The sequence below is a fragment of the Zootermopsis nevadensis genome, unplaced genomic scaffold, assembly GCF_977971745.1.
Source record: "Zootermopsis nevadensis isolate Lab colony 2312 unplaced genomic scaffold, Znev_1.0 Znev_ptg000028l, whole genome shotgun sequence".
Taxonomy (NCBI): Eukaryota; Metazoa; Arthropoda; class Insecta; order Blattodea; family Termopsidae; genus Zootermopsis; species Zootermopsis nevadensis.
Genome location: NW_028259160.1, coordinates 14,315,795 through 14,339,976, shown reverse-complemented (window position 1 = coordinate 14,339,976; position 24,182 = coordinate 14,315,795). Strand labels below are relative to the sequence as shown.

Here is a 24,182-nt window from a genome sequence, read left to right as displayed (position 1 = left end):
AATCAGATTATTTCCCTTTCAACTGTAAATACTAGTGACTGTAATGTGTTGCCAGCTGGACGCAGCTGACAGGACTTTCATTGTATACAAGTTCATAAAACACGTTCTTTGGCATTCATTATACCAATACAGCAAAACTTAGTTCATCACTTCATTCTGTTACAATGGTTGCACAACTTAGCTGTGTTTGCTGTTTACAGCACATCAGAAATGTGTGTTACAAATTACATCACAGACATGAGGTCTACATTCTGACCACATTTAAAAACTGCCATGTATAACAGCTTATGGAATTAAATTCATGCTTCAGTCTGTAACAGAAAAACTCTAATAAAATTCTCAAAAAGTCCATTTTGAACTGTTTACTTACCTGTAACTTTGTGTGTGTCACCCTCCCCAGGATTGCTGTTAGTATCCAACATTCGAGTGGCTGTCCACAGATATTCTAATGACACCTGGCTGTATCCATATCTAAAAATGTAAATTTCATATAAATATTTTCAAGAAAAGTGAATTCACACCACCACCAACTTCATTAAACAGGCAGCAAACCTGATACCCGTCTAATGAAAAGTAGTCAGTTGGTCCTAAAGTTACTTGGAGAGGCACACTGATGGAATGAATCACCCATGTGAAATTGATTTTTCTTTCAGGAACCAGTTGAAAAACTTATTTGTGTGTACAGACCTGTCTGGACTGAGAATTCGCTCAATGTTGCTTCTATTCAAGACATGTTTGAGTTCCAGACATTGTCCAGTGACCTCCTGATCTTGCAGTCTCCAGACCAACAATTCATGAATTGCCCGTAACTTCTCATTGCATCTGAAATATACAAAATTCAGAATTTTTGTAAAGAAATGTAAATCTGAAAATAAAGTACAAATATTAGAGGTATGATAAAATACCAAATAATTTTTTTTGTGAAACTCCTTTACACTTTTCTGAAAACTAATTAATAAAACATAAATGCTGAGAAGTTGCAAGCAGATATAAATAAATAAATCAGCAAGTATTGTACTGATATTGATGGTCTTCTCAGTTTTGGTGCCATGTAGATTTGCACAATGCTTTAGAGAAACATACTGTCTCTATCTTCAGGGCTGAAGTGGTGATGCTGGGAAGTGAAGGAATTTATACAAGGATGGAGGAAAGGAAGTCTGAGGGAGTGAGCTAGTCAGGGACGAGGTCACATAAAGACAGCATAGTACAAGATGTACACATACCTTTTAAATATGTCAGTTTTCCATGGTTTGGATGCTCATTTACTTCAACTACAAATAAATTACTTTTGCCTCCAGCAATAGATTCATTTCTAGGTACTCATCAGAGCACAAACATCAAAATTTCTTAATTCTTTTCACATTTTCCACCTTGTGTTGCACTTCTGTGGCAGAAGCATGTGCTCAAAAATTGATAATTTAGAGCTGTATTTCGTTTCTAGAGGGTACATAATTCTTCCATTGTATTTCATTTAATACAAATTGCAGAACAAGTTTCAAATAAAAATGTAGCTTTTATTGAGATTTGTTATCATTTAAGTAACGAGCCACTTCTTAGAAAATTGATAATGTTTGATTTCACCTTCTTGTACACCACAAGACTGATGATGGAGGCAGCAAGCACCTCTGAAATATCAGTAAACTTTTACCAGACTACAAAATATAATTCAATCTACTCAGTAGTTTTAGAGATGAAACATGTACAGAGATAGACAGAGATTACCTTTTGATTATTGGTTCATTTCACATATTTTGGGCAAAGAATGTAAAAAGAGACAGTATGATTCTTCCTGAATGTATCTAAAAAATAAGGGAACAGATACCATATATATGTTGGCCTCAAACAATAAATTTAATAGAGAATTAGTGTACCTACTTGGATTGTGGCAGAGCCTTTTCACGAGGCTGGTGTACCAGCTGACTAGCATTAGGGTTTCCTGGTATTGGCAACATCAATGTCTGCACCAACAGAGCTGTGATGGCTTGTACTGCCAAGCTGCTAGCATGGACCATGATGGCTACTTCTTCTGGTGCACAGTTTTCCACAGGGTTTGAGCTCAGGACACTGAGAAAAGCCATCCAGGTCTCTTCAAACTGCTGACGACTTGTCCACCCAAGAAGTGTTATCCTGCAATACACAGCTTATTTAAAAAGTACTAAAAGAACATGAAGTTAGACTGGGGCAATTTAAGTTTCCTAACCATTAGCCTATCCCGATTTGTAAAACCCTTAACGCATATACTGGAATTTTGCAATGTAATTCATGTTACAAAACTGTTATCATACCTGAATATAAGTTGTTGGAGCACATCAGTATCTTGAAGGTAATCCACTGGAAGAGGTGGTACAAAAGTATGACATGGACCACTCAATTCTGCTGCCCAGCCTTGTCGCCAGACATCAGGTGGCGTTACAACGTAAGAGTTTACTAAAGGTAAACGAGATAAGCCCACAACAAGACTCCTGAAAAAAGAAAGACAACATTATTTCCTCCTAACTGACAGGTATTCTTTTCCACAGATGTCTGAGGTATAGTGAAATGTAGTCAGTTAGCTGCGACAGATTTATTAGAAGTACCACAAATTCTATCAGTGGCATTTAAATTGGTAACTATGGCATTTGTGATAGTGTCATAAGCTCATGTTCAGCACTTCTGGCAGGGTCCAACTGAGAAGGAAGCAACACCACAGAAAAGGTGTGATGTCTGTCTCAAGGATGGCAACAAGTAAATTGTTTATGAGCAATGTGAAGCTGGCCTCTGGTAATAAATTTCTAATGGAATAATTGTTAAATTATGTTTATTATAAGCTTTGAATCTGATGATTAAGTAGCTTGTTTGTTTCTTGGTTTAATTCATAAAGATTTATCAAGTAATCACTTGTCTATTTTATGGAGCAACTCTGGAAATTTACAAAACACCTTGCTGAGAATAACTGGTGTTCAGGCTGATATTTCAATCCAGGACCTCCCAAATATGAACCAAGAGGGTCAACTATTGCAATATTTTTACTATTATTTCCAAGAATGTCTACTCACTTGACAGGTTTGACAAGAAACTTGGGAATGTTGCTTATTTTCAGTCTTGTTTTCTCAAGCCAAAGGACTAAGACTGCCATCTGATGACATGCATGGGCTGCACACACAGTTTCAGGATCATTCAGTGCTGCATTCAGTCCTGTTCAAAATATCACTGGAATTTCATAACATAACAAGTGGATATGTATGGCATGGCAAATAGAACAATAACTTCAATAAATCATGTCCCTAAACCACAAGTGCACAAAAACTTCAAGTCTCACAGTAATGAACCTTTTGGTTCCATGAAAGATGTGGAATTTCTTGCCAGGCCAAACAACTACAACTTTCCTAATAAGCTCTATGGAGTTAGTTACAAAAAGGTCATAACAGCATGATCATAAGCTCTTCAATTCTTTCATACGGAATGCACAAAAGACTGGGCACAACACTTACCTGATGCTGTAAGGGAGGGGAGTTGCTCCCCTTCCAGCAAAACCTTGACAACTGCACTAAGTGCACCAGCAGCTGAAGCCATCCATGATGCATGATTAGCCTGACCAATAACACCCCCTAAATTTGGCTCACGAAGAACCTCATCAGCACAGGACAGGCCAATATGTAAGTACCATGGTTTAGGCTTAGCAGCTCCTGAAACATCTGCCCGAAGAAGCCAATAGACAGCCTGAAACAGAAGAGCATCTGTGACTGGATAGTACTAAGTACTGAAGTCCAGACTAAGGGATCAATTTTAAAAGTGGGTCCCATGATTCAAACATTAAATATGGTGGTCATTACATGAAGCTACATTACTACTAAAAACAAAAGTTTTTTGGAGACAGCATGAAGTAAGAGATTAACACTGTCTTATGACATTGTTTTCTAGCTTCTATCTAAAAATCCCCCAAAAGATGCTAAAAATATAACAAAACAACACAGAGAAACAGAAAGTGACTGAAATTGAAATAGAATGTGAAGGTAGAGACTGAATTCATCTGGCTCAGGAAAGAATCAAGTGGAAGACTCTTGTGAATATAGGAAGTTCAGAAAAGGCACAAAATTTCATGACCAACTAGATGAATGCCTGACTTTCGAGGACTATGCTGCATGTAGTTAAGTGACTGAAATAGCAGAGACCAAATCAAATACAATACTTAGGGAAATGGGAGCTGAATACCCTTCAAATCAGGCTGCTTAAGCATGAAAAGACATATTCCACTGTTCGCATCAGTGCTGAAAACACCTCAAACTCAAATTCTGGAACTGCCAATATCTGCTCTATTATACTGCATTACATTTTTTCCATGGCAACAAATCCTTTGCTCTTCAAAGTTTATTTTTGTTAAGAAATAGAAAAGTCACAGTCAGGCACATCTGGTGAGTAGGGAGGCTGTCTCACTTGTAGAATACTGCATTCAACCAAAAACTGCTTGAAAGCTGGGATGAATGGGCAGATGCATTGTCATGGTGAATTTACCAGTCACTAGATCCCATCTATTGTGGTCATTTATATATAACACACTGCATCTCAGAGATATGTACAATAAGAAACATATCAATACCTCAAGACAAAGGATTCCAAACTTCCCTACATCATCCCATGATGCTTGAGGTACACCTGGTCTTACTCCACCAAGAGTAAGGACAGGCAGTGATTGTAAGTAGCAGGTAACGGCAGGTGACACTCTGAATAGAGCCCTCCAAAATATGGGATCACCAAGTAGCTGGTCAAGGCGAGATGAATACTTGGCTTCCTTCATGTTAATATCACGTCCCTGGGGGTAGTAAACCTGAAAATGAAAGATATTGAATCAAAGTTTCATATTAATTTAACTCCTGAGAGCAAGTCTAGAGACACACTGACAGATGCACATTCAGAAAATGAATGTTCATTGCTTCACTCACCCTCTCTGTTTTGATTTAGAAAATACTTGAAGATTTCTGTCTTCCAGGTTGTTGCGCCATGTAGTATGGTAGATGTTTACCACGATGTTTAAACATCTACCATACTACACGGTGCAACAACCCAGAAGACAGAAATCTTCATACTCACCACTGTGAAAACCTCAAATCATACATAGAAAATACTTATCTTCACTTTACCTGATGTGGTTTTGGTATTAAAGCCCTAATATTGGCGACATGCTGCAATACTGACAATCTTGCAGCTCTATACAACGGGGATTCCAACACAGACACAGACTGGTCAGCAGCTACATAATTTGCCACATCATTAAAGCCAACCTGGGATGCTGGTAAGTTCTGATAAGCCTGTTATGAAAGAGATTCAGTAAAATATACTCTAGCAGCAAGTAACTTGTCTCAAACAAGGCAATACATTTTATTCCTATCATTTGAATAAATGTACAAATCTATTAAAGAGGAAATTATGCTTATGGTTTTAATTGGCCATGCTTGCATTATTTCTTATAAGGCATAGAAAAGATATCTAAACAGAACACATATAAAGCAAAACCTGTCTTTACTGAAACATTTCTCTGGTCCTCAGAATACAAAGCAAAATCAACACTAAAGCACCACCAATAAATGGAAACCAACAGAAAACAATTTTTAAAAATTCAGTATTTTTTATATGATCTTGTGCTGTATTGCATCGTGCTGTGAGGTACTGTGTTATTCTGAGGAGCAATGTTCATGGCAAAAAATGGGAAATAATAAAGCTAGACTAGTGACAACATGATATTGTAATGGTCTACTGGAAATGCAAAAAAGGAAATAAAACAAATTGTGGAGCAGTATCTTTCATCTAGAAGTAAATTCGTGTGTTAAACAAAAACATAAAATAGAAAAATTAAAACGATCTTCAGGTTATATTCAAATTACTTTTGCAGTGTCTTTCTTACATGACAGAATGTAACACATTTCTACTATACAATGATAAACTATAATACCAGGTGAACACAAAGACCCAAACAACTCCTAAATTTACTTTCGGGAAGAGGTTACTCACATCCCAAATGAGACTACATGAACTGATTCTGGCAAAGAACTTGAACAGTATAATCAACTATCTGTTATTTACTTTTCTTTTTTAGTTATGTCTTGAGTTTGTATCACATTTACACAGCGCAATTTATTATTGAAGAAGGAAATCACCTGGAGAGTAAGCTGTGTTCCTAATTTTAGACAGTCCTTGAGGTTGAGGGAATTAAACTCTTTGCAGCTGAGAATGGACACAATTTCCTCATACTCCAGTTTGCTCAGTAGCTGGGCTGTTTCAGCTCCAGACTGATTACAGTGACAGCACCTGCATACAAAGCAAAGGATATTCACAACTTTCAACTATAACTGTACTGGAGGGACCTGTTAGTAAGCGAAACCAGCAAGATGGCTGTCTTTTAGGTTGTAATGCCAAGTAGTCTGGTTGAAGTTTACCAACATTTCAGAGGTCCTAGCTGCCTCTGTTATCAGGCAATGAGCCCTAATATCTAACTTCTGAAAAACACTGATAAATTTCTACCAAACTACAAGCCTATATGGCTGCCATGTCTGTATGATTTAATATGGCAAAGGGTATGTGGCAGATGTGGATACATATTTATGGCCATGTTTAGTTTTGTGAGGTAAAATTTTGTGGTGTGCCATCATGTCTTTGACAAATTAGGGTGTGCTGTGAGTCAGAAAGGTTGGAGAACATTACTCTAGTGTACATGAAATTCTGGCACTCCATTTGCTATGTACATTTTCCTTACATGAACACTGTAGACGTTCCAAACAGAGTATGGTCACATTTACAGGCAGGATTTGAGGTTGAATTTCAAAATATGAATGCTCACACATCCCTACTCAAGAGGTACAAGAAGTAAAGCGGTAAAGACTGGATTTGAATTATCTGTACCAATTTACTAACCTGGCTGTCACCTGTGCTAGAAACCAAGCCCTGTTGATAGTAACAGAACGAATATCAGATGGATCAAATGTTTGTCCTGGATCTAATTCCAATGGAGGAATATTGTAGTACTGTGCTCCCAGTTTATTGAGGAGGCTCAATAACCCACTGTGTCTGAAAATTACAAGATATTAATTTTTGTCATACAAAAACACAAACAATAAAATTAAGTGCTGTTCTTACACACATAAGCCTCATTCAAGTCTTCATGTTTTGATTTCAACTGCCCACCAAACACCATGACCTGTTTTGTATTCAGGAAGCCATGGATTTGGCCTCTGAACACCGGCTTCTCATCCCAAGGTTTACCATGATTTTCCTCAATCACCCCACATTAAGTGATAGGACACTACTGTATAAACAGATCATGACTGCATCCTATTCAATTCATTATCCCACTATTCAACACTATGTGGTTGAGAAAGTGCCATTAAATAATTAAGAATGAATCAAAACCTGTCCAATTCAGAAATTTCTAAACTGCAGATAATTTGAGCTTTAAATTATTTCCTTTCATATAAAACATTACATTCATAATCTACAAGTTCATATAAGCAGTTACACAACCCTCTTTCAAAGCCTGAAATTTGACCACATTTTGGGCTCAAAATTGACTGCTTCGACACAATAAATAGATGTTACTGGGTTCTATCACTTCTTAAAATTTTAATTTTAAACTAAACTTTATTCTTTTGTGCTATTTCCATTATCTTCATTACATTCAATATCTTTAAACTGGAATTAAAGTCATAAACCTCTTGCTTCCTTATTTGAGTATATTTACTGCCTTTATATAAGGCAGTAAATATACTCAAATAAGGAGGTGGTGGCAATATTGGTTCCAGTGACTGTGGCAGTGGTGGTTGTTGCTCAGAGCAATGGGGATGGCAGTGGCAGTAGTGGCAATGCTGATAATAACAGTGAGGAATAAAATAAGTCTTTCGAATGGAATATTGAATAAAATTAAACTTTCTGTTCTTCTGGTTACTTGCAGATACTAACTTCCTAGCTAGTGAAGTGGAGTGTAAAATGTCCATAATTTTCTTCAGATCGGCTTCAGAGAGCTGAGCTGCAACTTCGTCTGCAGACAATGTAAGGAGTAATTCTGCTCGGCGACATGCCAGTGTACCTGCCAGACGTGCAGGCGCAAGTTGGGGATGACCAAGCAATCGAGGTATGAGCAAGATGAGAAGAGTGCCACTCTGAGAAGGATGTACACCTTCCAGGCAGTGCAAAACCCGACACACAAAACTGGGCTAAAAAATAAGTTTTATTTAAAAAAATTAAATATCAGTTACTCAGCTATATAATTAAAATAGTATTAATCTCAGCACAGAATTTCTTTAACAAAGAGACCCAGCATAACTACATGTACATGCCACTAAAAACATCCCTTATGCATAGCTTTCACATATTGTTATGACAGCAGACTTAGTGAACCTCAAATGGAGAAGTTCAATAATTAGAATACTGAATACTGGAAGAAGATAAATATTACACAGAAACATCACTGTGTTAGGCTACAATTACAGTTCACACACACAAAGCAAAACAGAATTAACCTATCTTATCATTACAATTATTATATCAGAATCAGTCTCTGCCATTACATGATGCTAAACAAATTAATTCTGTAATGGAACAATAAAGTCCATATATAATGAAGAGTGGAAAACCCCTGATATCCACATTAATATGGCCCTGAGAAACAATAATAAAGTTATTTCAAACCTGTCTGAGTTTCTGGCAGCGTGCACCTACAGCTTGAACTAATAATCCACTTGCTACTGGGTTTCTATGTACAGCAGCAATAAGTTCCTGTACTGGTGGCTCAGTTGACAAACTCACCACCTCCTCGATATGATTCACCAGCAACCAAGTGAGCTGCTCAGCATCATTCATATTTTCACACTGTGAAACAGAAATAAGTAAATAAATACAAATAGACATACACACTCAAATATGGAATCAAGGAGTCAATTCAAATTAGGACTGATACAGAGAACCACCTGTGACAGATGTCGTAACATAGAAAAAACCTCAGATGTTCTATGTCACTGTGAACCTCTAGTTGTACCAACATTTTGCCACCTCAGATTGCACTTAGGGGACGTACAACAGATTGTGATGCTAGGGTTGTTAAATCACCTACCCCTCTTTCTCTCATTCATTCATTTACACCAGGGGTGCATGTGGCCCGCCTTGAACATTTTTCCGGCCCGCGAGATTCATCACACTTTTACAAAATATATTTATTTTATAATGGCCAAAGTAGTGAAAACCAATGTATTAAAAAAATACATTATTTGTGCATCCATATATTCAAAAATTATCTGTCGAAATTATGAGAAAAAATTAACTTTGATTTTAAAATAATATTCTTGCGAATATATGACAGATATTGCCTGTTTTATTCATGAGTTTACAGTTATGAGTTCGCAGAATAATTAAACTATATTCTGCAAACTCATGATGCGCGTGCATCTTGGAACATCTAATATAACAGGTTCTATGTTTCACTCCAAAAAAAATGTCTATAGTGTATCTAAATCTAATATGGGGATATATAATTTTATATGTGGCCCGCGGAGTTATGATGCATTTCCAAAGTGGCCCGAAAGATCATTTGGGTTGGCCACCCCTGATTTACACTATATGAATACTGCAGTCTACAGTAAGTAAATAAAGAGAAATAAAATAAATGATGAAACTCTGAGGAGTGCTGTTATGGAAAGATAACTGCTGATCATGTTTGTTTTCAGACACTAAGACTAGTCGCTTGTGAACAAGCTTAGCTGTAATAGACTGCACAAAGTACATTATGCAGTGAGTGAGACCAATGACTCCAAATGAAGAAAATATTTACAGAACTCTGATAACAAGTTTTAAATTCCTTTATACATATTATAACTTGAGAGTCATATTTCAGCCCCTTCTCATGAAACCCCTGAACAAAGAGATCTCATATTATATGCCTGAAGTATGAAGCTGAGCCAAGGTTACACAGATAATAGAGTTATCAAACAATGGGGTTAATTAGACAATTTACACTCACTACATAGTCACAGTACAGGATTGTGCCACCTTTCCGCACCAACTCTAGATTTATGCAAGGAGATGGCCCACAGCTCTCTGCTTGAACAGGTCTAGAAACAAAGAATTCAAGAAACTAAACATTCTAATACAAACATATTACAATTGGATGTGCAAACAAGTTTTGGAATGCAGGAGAAGAGGCCTATTTTAAGATACTACACCAACATTTGCTTGTATGGACAGAGGAAAAAGCCTCACAAGAGATAGCCGGCCTCTGGGCCAAGAATTCAACCCAAAATGAAGCAAGAATGGTAGCTATTTCACTGCAATGTTCTTCAATTGTCATTACTAAAACATAACTTTGCTGGCATGTCAGATGTTTTGCACTGGTCACATCTGGCTGAAGGGCTACACTTGGTCCATTCATCGAAGTGCATCACAGCCTACATTACAATTAGAATGATATCTCCTTCTTTTATAATAGGAATTGGGAAAGAAATCCCACTCAAAGGTTCTTAAAATTGTCCCCCACATTTTTTCCACAATTGGTCCAAGTCATATCTCTCTATCATACATTTTCCATTTGTAATTTTTTTCATGCTTCTTCACATGTTATTATCTCTCTCAGTTTAATTCCTAGTTCCAACCTCTGGAATCTCACCTGAAATGTTTGTTCTTTGCTGATCTTCGAATTTTATAATCAATGCTTCACTGCAATACATTACAGTCCTACAAAGCATGTTGTATGATCTGGTCTCATATTTATTGCCAAAGTATCTTTTAATGGATTGTTTTAATTTAATTTATTACATTTTTAATATATTCTTCCTGGTCTAAGTTCATTTTATATGTTGCTATATTGCACCTGAGACACTAAAACGAATTTACCTATCCTATTATTTTTCCACTTATACTCATTTTAACTCTTCTTATGTGTTCCCTCCAGTACTATATCTTTTGTTATGTCAGCTGATATTCTCACATCATGTGCTTATAATGCGTGATTCTATTTTATGACATGCAATTGTAATCACGTTCATACAAAACAATAATTCTGCCTGTTTTGTATGGGTGCAAAAAATTGTCTCTCACTCTGAGGGAGGAACATAAGGCTGCGGTCACACTGCAAGCGTATTCGCGCGAATTGACGGTCGGGCGTTATCAAGCGAGTTCAGGTGAACTTATTGTGGTAGTACTGCAAGCGATAACGCGCAAACGTTTATGGCGCGAGCCATCAGTATGAAAATGGAGTTCGAGGAAGAAATGTATCTGTCAGAGAACAGTTTGCTTAAGCTTTTAGTAGCTGGAAGGAAGGCACGACGATGTTGGGTGAATGATATATACCATGACAGATGTGAAAGTGAATTTCACACACTTTTTGATAAATTGAGCTTGCAACCAACCAAATTTCACGACTATTACAGGATGTTGTTGAATACATACCAATTTTTAATAAATGCTATTGGGGGGGGAAACAACAACAACAAAAAACAAACAAACAAACAACAACAACAACAACAACAGAGTAATTTCCGAAACTGTATTTCACCATCAGAACGCTGCTGAATTCTTTGATATACGGCATTTTCGTAATTGTGTCGGCTGCATTGATGGAAAACATATCCAGAAAAATATGGCACGTAGTTTTATAACTACAAATAATTCTTTCCCATTATTTTGCAAGCTGTTTGTGACGCAAACTATAAATTTGTATGTGTTGATATAGGCGGGTACGAAAACAGAGTGAAGGAGGAACCTTCGCTGCATCAAGTTTTTACAAATCCCTTGAAAATGGATCGCTGAAGTTACCACAAAATGCAAATCTTCCTCAAACTGATTTGTCACTTCCACATGTTTTATTAGGTGATGATGCATATCCTTTAAAGACTTATCTGATGAAACCATATTCAAAACTAGATTTATCAAGAGATGAACAGATTTATAATTACAGACTCTCCAGAGCATGGAGAACAGCAGAATATGCCAATGTAGCCAAATGGAGGTTACTCAATAAGTGTACTCAAACTGAACCAGATAAAGCTAATTTAATCGTAAAGTGCATATGCTTGTTGCGTAATATTATTATTGAGAAGGGAGGTATTTATGATCCATTTATCACATCGTCGACACGACAAAATGCAAGCATAATAAATATAAACAATCACGATCAAATAATAGGTCAGCACAACATGCTTGTAACAGAGATGCATTTAAAAACTATTTTAACAGAAGTGAAGGTAAAATTATCCAACAGTTCAACGTTCTCTAATTATCCGTGCCACACACAATCCACTACTTCAACAAACATAAACATAGAATTTGTACTAGTGTAGCAAGGAAGTATTTGTAATAAACTTAAACTGCAATATTTGCTCACTTGAAACTTTCAAACCCTCACTAATTTTTTGCCATAACTTCCTTGAAACCTCTCTGTTGTGATAAGTTTTCATTTTTTGGTCATACAAAGCCTTCTCATTGAAAACAAGATGAATTAATTTTTCAGTATCCATCTCTTCGCGCGAATGGAAACAAACATGTTTGAACGACGAGCGATGTCGAGCGATAACTTCACTTGCAGTGTGACCAGTTACATACCTTGTAACGTGTTTGATAGTTCGCCCGACCGTCAATTCGCGCGAATATGCTTGCAGTGTGACCGCAGCCTAAGATTGCAGGTGTTTGGGAATAGGGTGTTGAGGAGGCCTAGGAGAGAAGAGGAGAAAACTGCAGAACGATGAGCTTAAAAATTTGTACTCCTCCCCCAATATCGTGTGATTAAGTCGAGAAGGATGAGATGGGCAGGGCATGTGGCTCACATGGATTGGGCAAGAGGTGAGCACTGGTTATTGGTCAGGAAGCCTGAGGGGAAGAGAGAGACTGCTGGGGAGACATAGATGGAAGGATAATATCAAGTGGGATCTATTGGAAGTAGGAGTTGAAGGCAACTGGATTTTCTTGGCCCAGGACAGGAACCAGTGGAGAGCTTTAGTTAATTCGGTAATGAACCTTCAGGTTCCACAAGCCATCTAGTTAGTTTTAATTTTTTTCAGAAATATCTGGTTGGATATAAATAAAACAGAGTAAACAGTTAAAGGCTAAGGCAAAATGCTAGTAAATGGGTAATCATGAAATTTAGTCATGAAGCATGACTAAAACAGAAGTAAAAGACTGTTTTATAATACCCCTGTTCAAGAATAAGGTCATGTGGTTGAGTGCGTAGTATCTGGGCCCAGAAAGTCTGGTCACTAAAGTTCACGAGGGTAAGGATATAGCACCACTTGAACATATGCATAGGGCACTTTGGAGCCAATTCCAAAAATAAATTGTTGATGTCGTTGATTGGTAAGCATGAGTTAGGATCACTCCCCATTTCCTTTCCTTGCTGTACCATCTGCATTACAGCTGTAGCGACACGACAGTATCTGCCTGCAAAAAAGCAATTATAGCAATCTGTTAGTAACAGGATGTCAACTACGATCATAATTCTGTACAAATATGCATCTTTAAAATTACATACAGTAATTCAATGCATAATTCACAACTCTATACACTTAATATGGTCTAGTCTTAAACATGAAAGATGACATTAATTACAAATTTTGACATCAAAGTCTGAAAAGTACAGTAGCAAATATAATAACCAAAACAAGTGACAGACATTATAACTCATATGGTCTGGTGCAAAAAGTTCTCTATTATTGCTACACATCATATAATCTCTGATGTTATGTAAAAGAGACGCAAATGTGACAGACAAGACTCTGTGTCACTTGAAAGAAACATGACTGACATGACGGTTGAAAAAAGAAAATATATATAATGACGATATCCAACATACAAAACAAATTCCATGACACATGAATAAAATTAAATGAAACAATCACTTATTGCTATAACATATTACCTGATTCAAACATATAGATGCAGTACAACAGGAAATGTGAGAACTGTTCCTGTAGATACAAAGTCTCGTCACTTGTCAGGGGACTATATACAGAACCATGTATGTGATTACTTACAAGCCCCAACACTTGCATAAGGAACCTGAAAATGAAGTATATAAGCAAGAAGTGTTTGCTAACACCAACAATTTTCATTAATTTAAAGGCTTATGTTAATATTTGTTTAAAAAACTGACACAAGATTGGTAGAGAAAGAAATTGAATACTTATGCAGTTAGTTAAATTGTACTGTTCTCAAAGGATTCCTGTTGCTGTCCACAAGTAACATCCACAATTTTTCTTGTACTGACGCTGTATTCACACCATGCTTAATATCCTGCTTTGAATTTTATCCCCTCTTGTTCATTCATTAATGTCATGCAGAAACTTAAATCCTGCTGCTTATAATCTGCCAAAAACGCTAGGTAAAAAATCAACTCAAATCGTTTTGCTCAGAACTGCTGCAATAAATAGTTTAGTGTAGAAACACTTTTAAACCCACAGCTATCATGACAAATTTACTGACCTTGCCATTACTTGCTCTGGTGGTAACTGCTTGCATTTGGGAATTGTGGCTGCCACATTCAAAGGATCATGTCTTTCAGCTGGCCTGTACAGTGAACCCAGAGGTGGCAGACATAGTTCTAATTCTTCCAGGCGAGCAAGAACTACTTCTTCTTTCCCCAGAGATATGAGAAGTAGTAGGATTGCAAGGACCATACCCAACCATCGCTCCATTACTACTGTAGTGCTATGCTGAAACAAAAGATATAATACACATTACAAAATCAGGCTTAGGACAGGGTATTTCTTCTAAATTAACATATTTAAGCAACATATAAAAAGTAAGCAAACAAATACACAAGATAAAATAACTCACCATTTGTGGAGCTTCTGAGAAGAGGGTACGTAGAAGAGAGTCAACAGGCCTCAAGACACAGGGAGCAACAGACGCAAGCAAACGCTGCAGAGAATGCTGAGCTTCCCTAGACTCCAGCCTCACTCGACCCTGTGCCAGAAGAGGGAGTAGTGCGTCTACTACTTGACGTGACCAACGGCGCCATCGTTCTTCACTCTCACGGCTCTCATTAAGTACCATACTCAGTAGCTCCAAAACCTGTTTCACAAATGTTCATTATGAAACTGAGAGGCAATTTATATTTGTGAAATTGCTACTGTGGTGAAGTGTTTGAACATCAGGCAGACTGACCTGATGGTACTCGACCAACCGCAACAGCATGGATACCAGAACTTCCCGCTGAGTGTCTAGTTCTTTCATATCAAAGCTGCTAGTGCTACTTGAACCACGTATTAAAAACACATCTTCCACAACTGGAACTAGTGCAGGAATACCTAAACAATATAAAACCACCCATAAACCAACCTCAGCTTTGCAATGTCTGGGCTATTTAATCACCAGCTCCTCAGGTCAAGAGGCAGCAATACATTTTATAATATTATGACTTTATATAAAGAAATGCATAAGGAGTGGGGGGAATCACAGAACAAAATATTTTGTATACATGACTATCCAGCTTTGGAAAGCTACAACTTACAGTGTGTGACTGGTGACTGTCCACTTGCCATTAACCCATCACATAACTGGATTACCTTTGGCACACCAATGATACTCTTAGAATGATGTTCGTCATATGACAGGTGCACCAAGAAATAGAATATTCGAGGTATCAGCTCTTCAGCATTCCTAAGTAAGAAATTTATGCTTACACAATTGAGTTTGTATTTCTACATCCAACTAGTTGTACTTTGAAAGATTATGGAAATTAAATCATTATAAAGCAAACATTATCTGCCTCTCAAAAATGTTGAGTGGTTCCAATTGATCATCAAAACTATAGAATTCTGACATTTTTACATCTTACACATCCAAGGAATGTGACAGAACAACAGAACATGCAAGAATTTCCTGCTCTTTTATGAAAATTTTTATATGTGACATTTGAGAGCTTGAACACATAATTCAACAGAAATCTGACACATGTACCACAATACCTCTTCAAAAGCACAAGAAGAAGGAAATGGTGAACAACTAAAGCGTTGATTGATAATCTCTCCATTACATGGACATTGGGCAAATAAAAATATGAAATGTTCATAGGGCATGAATGAAGCACTCAGCTATCAATATTTGCATCAGTCTAAATACAGCTCCTATTAGTTTTTGGTACAAAAAAACAAGCACATGTGGAGACAACATCCAAATTTTTAATAGGGCTAATTCGACAAGTAATCACTGTATTTTGTTAGAAGGAAGTAATATTTTATATACAATATACATAGATTTGTGCCTTGTCTGTATCATATTTAAAGGTAAAATGGCAAATTTGCAACTATGTATGAACATCATTTATATTTATATGAGAAGTTTTAACCCACTCACTACCCAGTCTACTGCTATAGACAATGCAAGATTTTCCAGACTGTTTAGTAAATCTGGAATAACACATACAAGACATACCTCTGTGCCCAAGGCAACAAACAAATACTGTTTAAAATTAAACAGTTCACACATCTGTGCCACCTGAAAATATTTACATGAATTACAAGCAATAGAAAATAAGCTTCTAAGCAAGAATCAGATAAGATTATAGCAGGCCTATAACACATCTTGCTGGCTCAATTCACTAACATGAAAAGAACCAATTTTTTGGAAGTATGTTAACAAAGTGCTCATTTAAAAGTTGAATTACAGAACACATAATATTTAGAGTGATTATATATATATTTTAATGATAAGAAACAGGCACCATGCTGTAAAGAAATTGAGGAAATAAACATACGGAATTTGTCCTTCTTCAATGAATTCAAACTGCTTCAGCACAAATCCAATGAAAATCTGATCAGAATCAAGAAGACAGTAGTTGACTCTCAACTGCACCAACTGGCTCAGTAAGAGCAATACTCGACACTGAAGCTGCACATCACTTGTAACTGTATATTGCTGCAAACATAAATTCTCAAGTCACAAAAACATCAAACTTTTGTTAAGACCCTTATGCTCAAAATGAATACATCAACATGGCAAATGCATGAAATATATCTGCCATCCAATACTATGAGAAGCACTAATGAGCCATTCTAGGCATAACATTAAATTTGGTATGGTGCGATATTACATATCATCAATAAAACTTGTGCATGAAACATTTTTACGAGTTTAAAAGCATTTATTTTAAGGTTTAATGAAGCTGTCAGCGTACCAAATAAACATGATAAACAAGAGTATGACATAAAGACTGGATTAATAAATACCTAAATAGTGTAAATAAATAATATAAGCCATATTTTGTTATGCATCACATTTAGCACCTATCCCATTTTATAGCGAACATGTTTCACTTATACATTTAATGTTAGGTCAAGCAAGCAATCATATGCTACATAACACTCCATCTTTAAAAATGTGCATGTCAGTCACTAAAGTTTGTGAAAACAGTGTTAATTATATAACAAAATACAATATCTCTGTCACATAAAACAGACAAGGACATTTTTTACTCAACCTAATGATGGAGGCAACAAATACCTCTGAAATGTCTGTAAACTTCTACCAGACTACCCAGGAGACAGCCATCTTCAGACATTATTTACCTTGAGAGCCTTGATAACCATTGGCTCAAACAATCTAATGTATGAAGCCAATGAAGTTTTGTCAGCTCCATGAATGAAACCTTTGTATGCAGCCCCTTTCCTTTCTGATTTCCGTCGCAAACAGTTCATCCACCTATAAAAACAAGAAAATGAATTATTTTCACCACAATCATAATTATCATGTTGGCAATTAATAATTTACTTCTTGCCATACATAAAGGAATGTTCTTAATTTCAAACACTGTACCACATCAAGTCTGGAATGGAAATATTTTAGACAAGCATATAGAAATGAAACCATCTAGTTTCATCTATACTTTTTAAAACATATGCTGGACATTTAAATCGCACCTAAGGAAAGGCAGTCAATGACAAAAAAATTCAGTATGCAGAAGTTTGTAAATCAAGGTCAAGCTTACATGAATCCTTCATCCTTGTCTTGTGCCTTATTGCTAGGGGATGTAACAAAGTCTGTCAAATGTCTGTAAGGAGTCTGGAAACATACACCATAGAAACCCTCACTATTCTGATCAGAAGTGCAGCTTGATGAAGATGATGAGGTCCGCTGATTGTCATCAGGCTTTACCCACTGAGCCGATAGGTTGGTCCCAAATAGGCACTTCAACAACTGTAAGTTCAGAAGTGGCATGATAAAATTCTTATGGATATCAGATCTATAAATTACCAAAGGAATACAAAACAAGTTCATGCAATGTGTTCAACACACCTTGTAGAAACTGCCAAGGCAGGAAATTAACTTGAAATAAGAAATGTGAAAAAGGAAATGCAATTTTAGTTTGTTTTTAAAGTGGTGTTGGCAGCACTAAACTACATGGCAGATATGCCAATGGACAATATGAACTTTTCCTCAGTTGCACCCAGTTAATCTAGTTAGTTTTCATGATCTTTTAGGGTATGTTAACACTGGGATATGTTTCATATGGCTCAGCTATTGATAGCATCAAAGAACATAGATCTGTGATCTGATTTATATTGGCAGAGGGTGTGAAAATTACTCAAATTTACAGAGGAATGATAGTTCAATTTGTAAGAGCCTAACGAAAGATTGGAGATGGGTGAAGAGACTTAAAGAAGTGCTATTGAGTCCAGTAAACATCAACTGTAACATGCACTGTGGTTAAGGAACAGCTCAATCAATATCTGGGATAACCCAAGAATCAGCACTGATGATTCAGCATCCGAAATGATCATTAACAATAAAAAGAAGCAGTGTGAGAATGGCTTATATAACAAAATATATTTTGCTCTGACAGAAATGGAAAACAGGGGCAATGGACAAAATGCATTGAAAAGTATGGAAATAATACACAAAAATATATGTCGCACTACTACGTGATTACTTTGCCAAAATTATGATCAAATTGTCCTAAATTTGTACTTGCCTTCATACTAAACCAAACAGAATAAAAAACACAACATAATCTTTTTTACCTGCTGTACACATTTCACAGTAGCTGTAGGCTCTACACTGACTGTAAATCTTAGATATGAGAGAATTTCTTCTGCAATGCGTCCTGCCTCATTAAGTGTTCCCACTTCAAGCAACTGTGATAATGTTTCAAGCGTCACACGCAGCAAACTCACAAACTTTTCACTTGCTCCTGAATCCAGGGTTATCTATTAAAAGAAATAAACACAGTACATATTATTTTGATACAGATTAGTGCTTTTCTAGCCTGTATGAGTACTGAAGTCTGTGAGTAATAAAGAAACTGGCGAGGTCACTAGCAACCCTTTTTCCTTACAGGAGAAAACTTGGATTCAGGAGAGTGGAATAAAAGAAGGATGAGAAAGTTACACAATGATAAATATATATAAAAAAAGGTTGCTCAGTTTGTTTGCAAAATAAACAAAGTTAACTTCAAAACATATTCAAAGACCTAAAAATGACACAAAATTCAGCCTTCTAAAATGGATAACAATAACATTTAGTTGTACAGCATTGGCATAATTTAATGTGCAGATAATTAAAAAGCAGAATTAGGACAAATATATTACAATATATCTTTGAAATATATAATGTTCACAATTACCAGTCACAGACCTAACTATTTATGGCACCTGAGAATACTGTTATTGTGAATACCAATGATTCACATTTTAAATTACATGCAGAAGCATAAGTAATCTAGTAACTAAGAGCAAGTGCACCTCAGTAAATGAGTCTAAAATAGATTTGTTAATACAATACTATTTTCATGCAGTGTAATTGTCTCACCTTATAATTGGTATATGCACTTTTCATAATGTCATGTATCTTCATGTAGTGAGAAATACCAGCAAAGAATCCCAAAGATGTCCCTCGGCCACTTTTCTTATCCTCGCTAGACCTCTCTTCCTTATCTAGAAAGAATACACACAATTTTACGATGTTTTAAACAAATACCAAACAAATTACTTCAACAAGAAATGAGAATGTTCTTATCATACAAATTAATTTAAAACCATATTAACAATAAATGCTTGGCGTCTGAATGTGCATTGAATTCAGCTGCCTCCAGACGAGATCCTGTAGTTTCCTGTAAACATGGTAACAAACCTCCTGGCTCCATAAATGGTGAATAATCCCTTGACTGGCTCTTTCTATCAGCTTCTCAAGAAGGTCTTTGCTCCAAAGAGTTACATACCTAAAGAAGTCTTTACTGGTGACAACCCTCTAGTGCGACCACCTTCTGAGGTTGTTCCTGCTGCTGTTGCTGTTCCCACAGTTACTTCTGCAACCTTCCCCTTGCGTTTAATAGGAGAGAGAGATGGAGCAGTAGAAAATGAGGGAAGTGATGGTTTTGGTGCTGGAACAGTAGGTGCCAGCTCTTCCAGGACGTGGACAAATATGTTAAGTATGCGCACAACATGCAGCAGAAGCATCTCAGCACATGAAGACAACTGCAAACATATCAAAGTGTCTTCTATTTCACTTGATTCAGTAGCACAATTTAATCACAAATATCTATAACCTTTCAATGTAAAAATTAAAAACTGAAACATGGCGCAACAATCCTGGCATGTTGACCAGAATGTGACCTTTGACAGTCAACCAGGGTAACCACACTAACAAAGATAGATTCTGAATTCAGTCCTTAGGTGTGCAGAAACACATATAGGCTTTCATAAAAGTGCATGTTATTGCTGTCCTATTTTAACCAAATTCTGAATGTGTAAAACATTTTAGGACTTTCGTGGACTTCCAGTTACCTGATCTCAATTGTTATATGCACATGGACAGACAGATGGAAATAGTGATTTTAAAAAGTGTTCCACAGGGATGCACACATGCCTATATATGACCACATTTATGTATTATTAAGTATAACATACTACATAATCACCCAGGATGAACATTCACAATTAAAGTTACACATGAAGTCATGTGAAATAATTCAAGTTGTCAAATGTATCCATCACCCAAGGACTGGAGGTTTGTAACACATCACTGCTTCCTCATTTCTAATGGGTGGATGGTCCGACAACAAAATTCTGTGTTCCCAGCATGGCTGATACTCCCATTAAATACCACAAAGGGGAAGGCAAAAAAGAAAAAAGGGGTACAACATGAACTACATACCTGACGTTCCTAAATGAAAAAGAAAAGAAAAAACAAACAAACAACAATAACAACCCTGCTACTAATTGTGAAATGGCAACTTTTTCAGCTGCATCAACACCCACACACACACAGTATTTAGAATTTGCAGATTAGCAAGTTTTTGGGCAACTGCCAGTTATTCATGTTCTGCCAATTCATGTGACATTCTGCTGTACTTTCCTAGAACTAGCATATGGTAGCTGAATGAAGCAATATGAATAGCCATTAATAACACTTGCATCTTTGGAAACAACATGGCCAGTGTCCTGAAGTACCACATGCCACATCTCAATATTAACACATTCTGTACCTGTTTGTCCCTCAGTACTCCCCAGAGTTGCTTGTGACGTTCAGCAGCTTCTCCAGGAATGCAGCTATCACTGGGGCGTAAACTGCACACTGCCACGCCTATACATATACAAGCACATTTAAGAGACTAAAGAGTGAAATGTACGAGTCCACTGACATGAACACAAAATCCCCTCCCAAGCTTCTTCTGCACACATGCTCAAAACACAGATGCATACAGAAGTTTTCATGACAAAAAAGAGATTTTTTCCATTCAAACACAAAGTGTGCAAACAGCGTTAGCAACAAACAAGCCATACATATGTAAAACTATATTTCTGAAAAAGACTAACATACCTGAGAATATGTTTCCTGCCAACTCTATCAGCCACTGCTGGCAGCTAAGATCTAATGAGATGGGAGATCCTGTCAGGACAGCCAATGTGGTAGAGAAAAGACCAGCTGCAGGACTGACAACTGCATCTGCAGATGAGACTTCATGTCCCTGTTGGCTACAGAATAATTCAGAAACAACAACAAAATGTAAAAAAACATTAGTTTCTCTTAGGCAAATATAAAAATTCTTCCATCATCATCAGCTTTCCAAGTCTTAGGCCCAGTGGCTTGTTATGGTCTTACACCAGTGTATAACGGGTCTCCCCAAAGATCTTGGTCCATGTAGTTGGTAACAGAGAATGTTAGTGCAGCATTAGAAGAACATGGTTTTTCCCATTACAAAAACTGTTCCAATAATGGTTAAATATTATACAACTGAGAAAGATGTGCCATTGCTCTCAATTAAGAGCCCAGTCAATACAGTACTATGAGTTGGAATAAACTGTGGTAAAAATAACCTACATACTAACTGACTACCCTTGTAGCAGCAGAACCCAATGGTTCAGCACAGTGAATGCCAAAGCCCACCACTGGACATGTTTCTGAGTCAGTTTCATTAACCTCCCAATCTCACATATCTCCATCTCAGTCAACCAAATGGATGTTTTCCAAAGGGTTTCAGTCTCCCCAGCAGAATTTTATACACTTCACTTCCTCTACCACTTTTGTTACATATCCAACCCACCACAGGCTCCCTGATTTAAGTATAAATCACAAAGTTTGTCTAAATTACTCACTTACTTCATCCTTCTTTGGCCCAAATTAATTTTTCTGATCACTTTGTTTCAAACACATGTAAATTAGGATCTTCCTTAAAAGAAAATTTAAGAGCAGTTAGAAATAGTACATGAAGAACAAATGCACATTCACCTGGTGTTTCTTCTGGAATTAGGTTTCTGGCCACCTGTCTTACTGCTCAGAGAGCAATTCCATGCTTTCGGGTAAACTGTTGTAAGATAGTGTGAAGACAACAGAGCCAAAGCTTCGCAACAACCAAACTGCAAATATAGCAAGGAGAAATATGAAGATCAAGTCATGTTTGGCACTGAGAGAATGAGTGAGTAACAGTAAATGTGTTAACTGTGCCGGCCAGTGTAAAAGTGATGGCATGGACCCCACACATATCAGACAGATTCACTATATCTTGATGCTAATGGACTGCTTAATTTGAATGTCTATTCTTTTACTGTGCTTACCATGTTAAGAAGGACAGGAAACATTTAATATTACTCTTTTTATATGTGTTAGATGCAGTAAGGGATGAAGGTGGTCATGAAACTGCAAACAACATCAACAAAACAAACTTACTGTGAGATATTTGCTGGCAGACATGAGTAAAGACTGGGACAAGAGGCACACAATTCTAGACAGAGATGTGTCTATACTCCGACGATAGCAGAGACGCGGGTTTCCAAAAACTGCATAAGGGAAGCAAACATTGAATGGTGCTGGCAGATTGTTAATGTTTGTACGCTGCAGGATAGCAGATGAACCACTAGAATCACTTGAAGGTGCCAACATCTCAGACAGGAACTGCTCACTGTACCCAGCTCCTTTGACAGTTGCAGCATCCTGTTGTGGCTGATCCAGAGGGAAGAATAGCTTTGGAATAACTCTGCACAACAAACAGAATAAAAGATGAACTGTCAAATTCCTTACAGAAGTACTGGCATAATCTGTGTAAATTATCCTGTGTTTAATCTGCTACAATTCAGTCTGTGCATTAAATGGCTATGGACTAGACAACATGGGTTAAATTCCTGAGAAAGACAGGAATTTGTTTCTTCACCACCACATCTAGTACTGCCTCCAGTCTAGTCTCAAACCCAGAAGGTACTAGGGGATGTATCCTCAGGCTTGTGGCTTTCAGCATGTTATTTTTAAATTTAACAATTTAATATAACATTTTCAGTTACAACAGAATTCTTCAAATTTCCATCGCATTTTTTAGCTAATATTATTTCTATTCTAATGGTTAATGATACCTGTTTACCAGTGTTTCAGAGACCTAGCTATCTCCAAGGACTTAAAGATGGAGACAGCCAGATTCATCAAAATTTTGGCAAATCAGCCCACCACAACACTGAGTCAACAGATAGTTACCTTAAAATTGCTTTAGCTGCAGCATGTCTCACTCTCACATCTTCATCCTTAAGGAACACAAACACTATAGAACTAATCACCTTCTCTTGGAAGTCAGAGTTGCCTGTCAGGTGGTAGATGGTAACATATGACAACTGACTCACCACTTCCACCAATTTCACCTGTACAAAGAGAATAAAACACAATAAACTGCAAAAAGATTAATCCACTGGCCAAAACAAATTACAAAAATTGTGGCTTTGATTCTCTCTTCCACTACTACAAAATCATCAAACATG

The 24,182-nt window shown here is 36.9% G+C and overlaps 1 protein-coding gene across 3 annotated transcripts in view; it reads right to left on the bottom strand.

Annotated features, from left to right (window-relative positions):
- The window catches only part of htt (huntingtin), a 43,727-nt gene that overhangs the window by 9,508 nt on the left and 10,037 nt on the right, over window positions 1-24,182 (bottom strand). For all 3 annotated transcript variants that reach the window (XR_002544080.2, XM_022070338.2, XM_087357545.1), the window contains exons 12-41: window positions 23,905-24,065; window positions 23,110-23,416; window positions 22,672-22,799; window positions 21,763-21,917; window positions 21,428-21,525; window positions 20,162-20,417; window positions 19,753-19,877; window positions 18,966-19,151; window positions 17,933-18,141; window positions 17,514-17,646; window positions 16,703-16,863; window positions 15,458-15,606; window positions 15,112-15,254; window positions 14,782-15,018; window positions 14,428-14,657; window positions 13,865-14,004; window positions 13,143-13,386; window positions 9,980-10,070; window positions 8,656-8,835; window positions 7,927-8,180; window positions 6,886-7,038; window positions 6,132-6,282; window positions 5,118-5,285; window positions 4,577-4,804; window positions 3,471-3,699; window positions 3,036-3,174; window positions 2,286-2,462; window positions 1,876-2,127; window positions 688-822; window positions 371-471 (exon numbers count right to left, since the gene is read on the bottom strand). Coding sequence is in view for 2 of the 3 variants with exons in the window: in XM_022070338.2 (XP_021926030.1) it covers window positions 371-471; window positions 688-822; window positions 1,876-2,127; window positions 2,286-2,462; window positions 3,036-3,174; window positions 3,471-3,699; window positions 4,577-4,804; window positions 5,118-5,285; window positions 6,132-6,282; window positions 6,886-7,038; window positions 7,927-8,180; window positions 8,656-8,835; window positions 9,980-10,070; window positions 13,143-13,386; window positions 13,865-14,004; window positions 14,428-14,657; window positions 14,782-15,018; window positions 15,112-15,254; window positions 15,458-15,606; window positions 16,703-16,863; window positions 17,514-17,646; window positions 17,933-18,141; window positions 18,966-19,151; window positions 19,753-19,877; window positions 20,162-20,417; window positions 21,428-21,525; window positions 21,763-21,917; window positions 22,672-22,799; window positions 23,110-23,416; window positions 23,905-24,065 (5,320 nt within the window). In the remaining variant the exon portion in view is untranslated. The remainder of the gene's footprint in view (window positions 1-370; window positions 472-687; window positions 823-1,875; window positions 2,128-2,285; window positions 2,463-3,035; window positions 3,175-3,470; window positions 3,700-4,576; window positions 4,805-5,117; window positions 5,286-6,131; window positions 6,283-6,885; window positions 7,039-7,926; window positions 8,181-8,655; window positions 8,836-9,979; window positions 10,071-13,142; window positions 13,387-13,864; window positions 14,005-14,427; window positions 14,658-14,781; window positions 15,019-15,111; window positions 15,255-15,457; window positions 15,607-16,702; window positions 16,864-17,513; window positions 17,647-17,932; window positions 18,142-18,965; window positions 19,152-19,752; window positions 19,878-20,161; window positions 20,418-21,427; window positions 21,526-21,762; window positions 21,918-22,671; window positions 22,800-23,109; window positions 23,417-23,904; window positions 24,066-24,182) is intronic.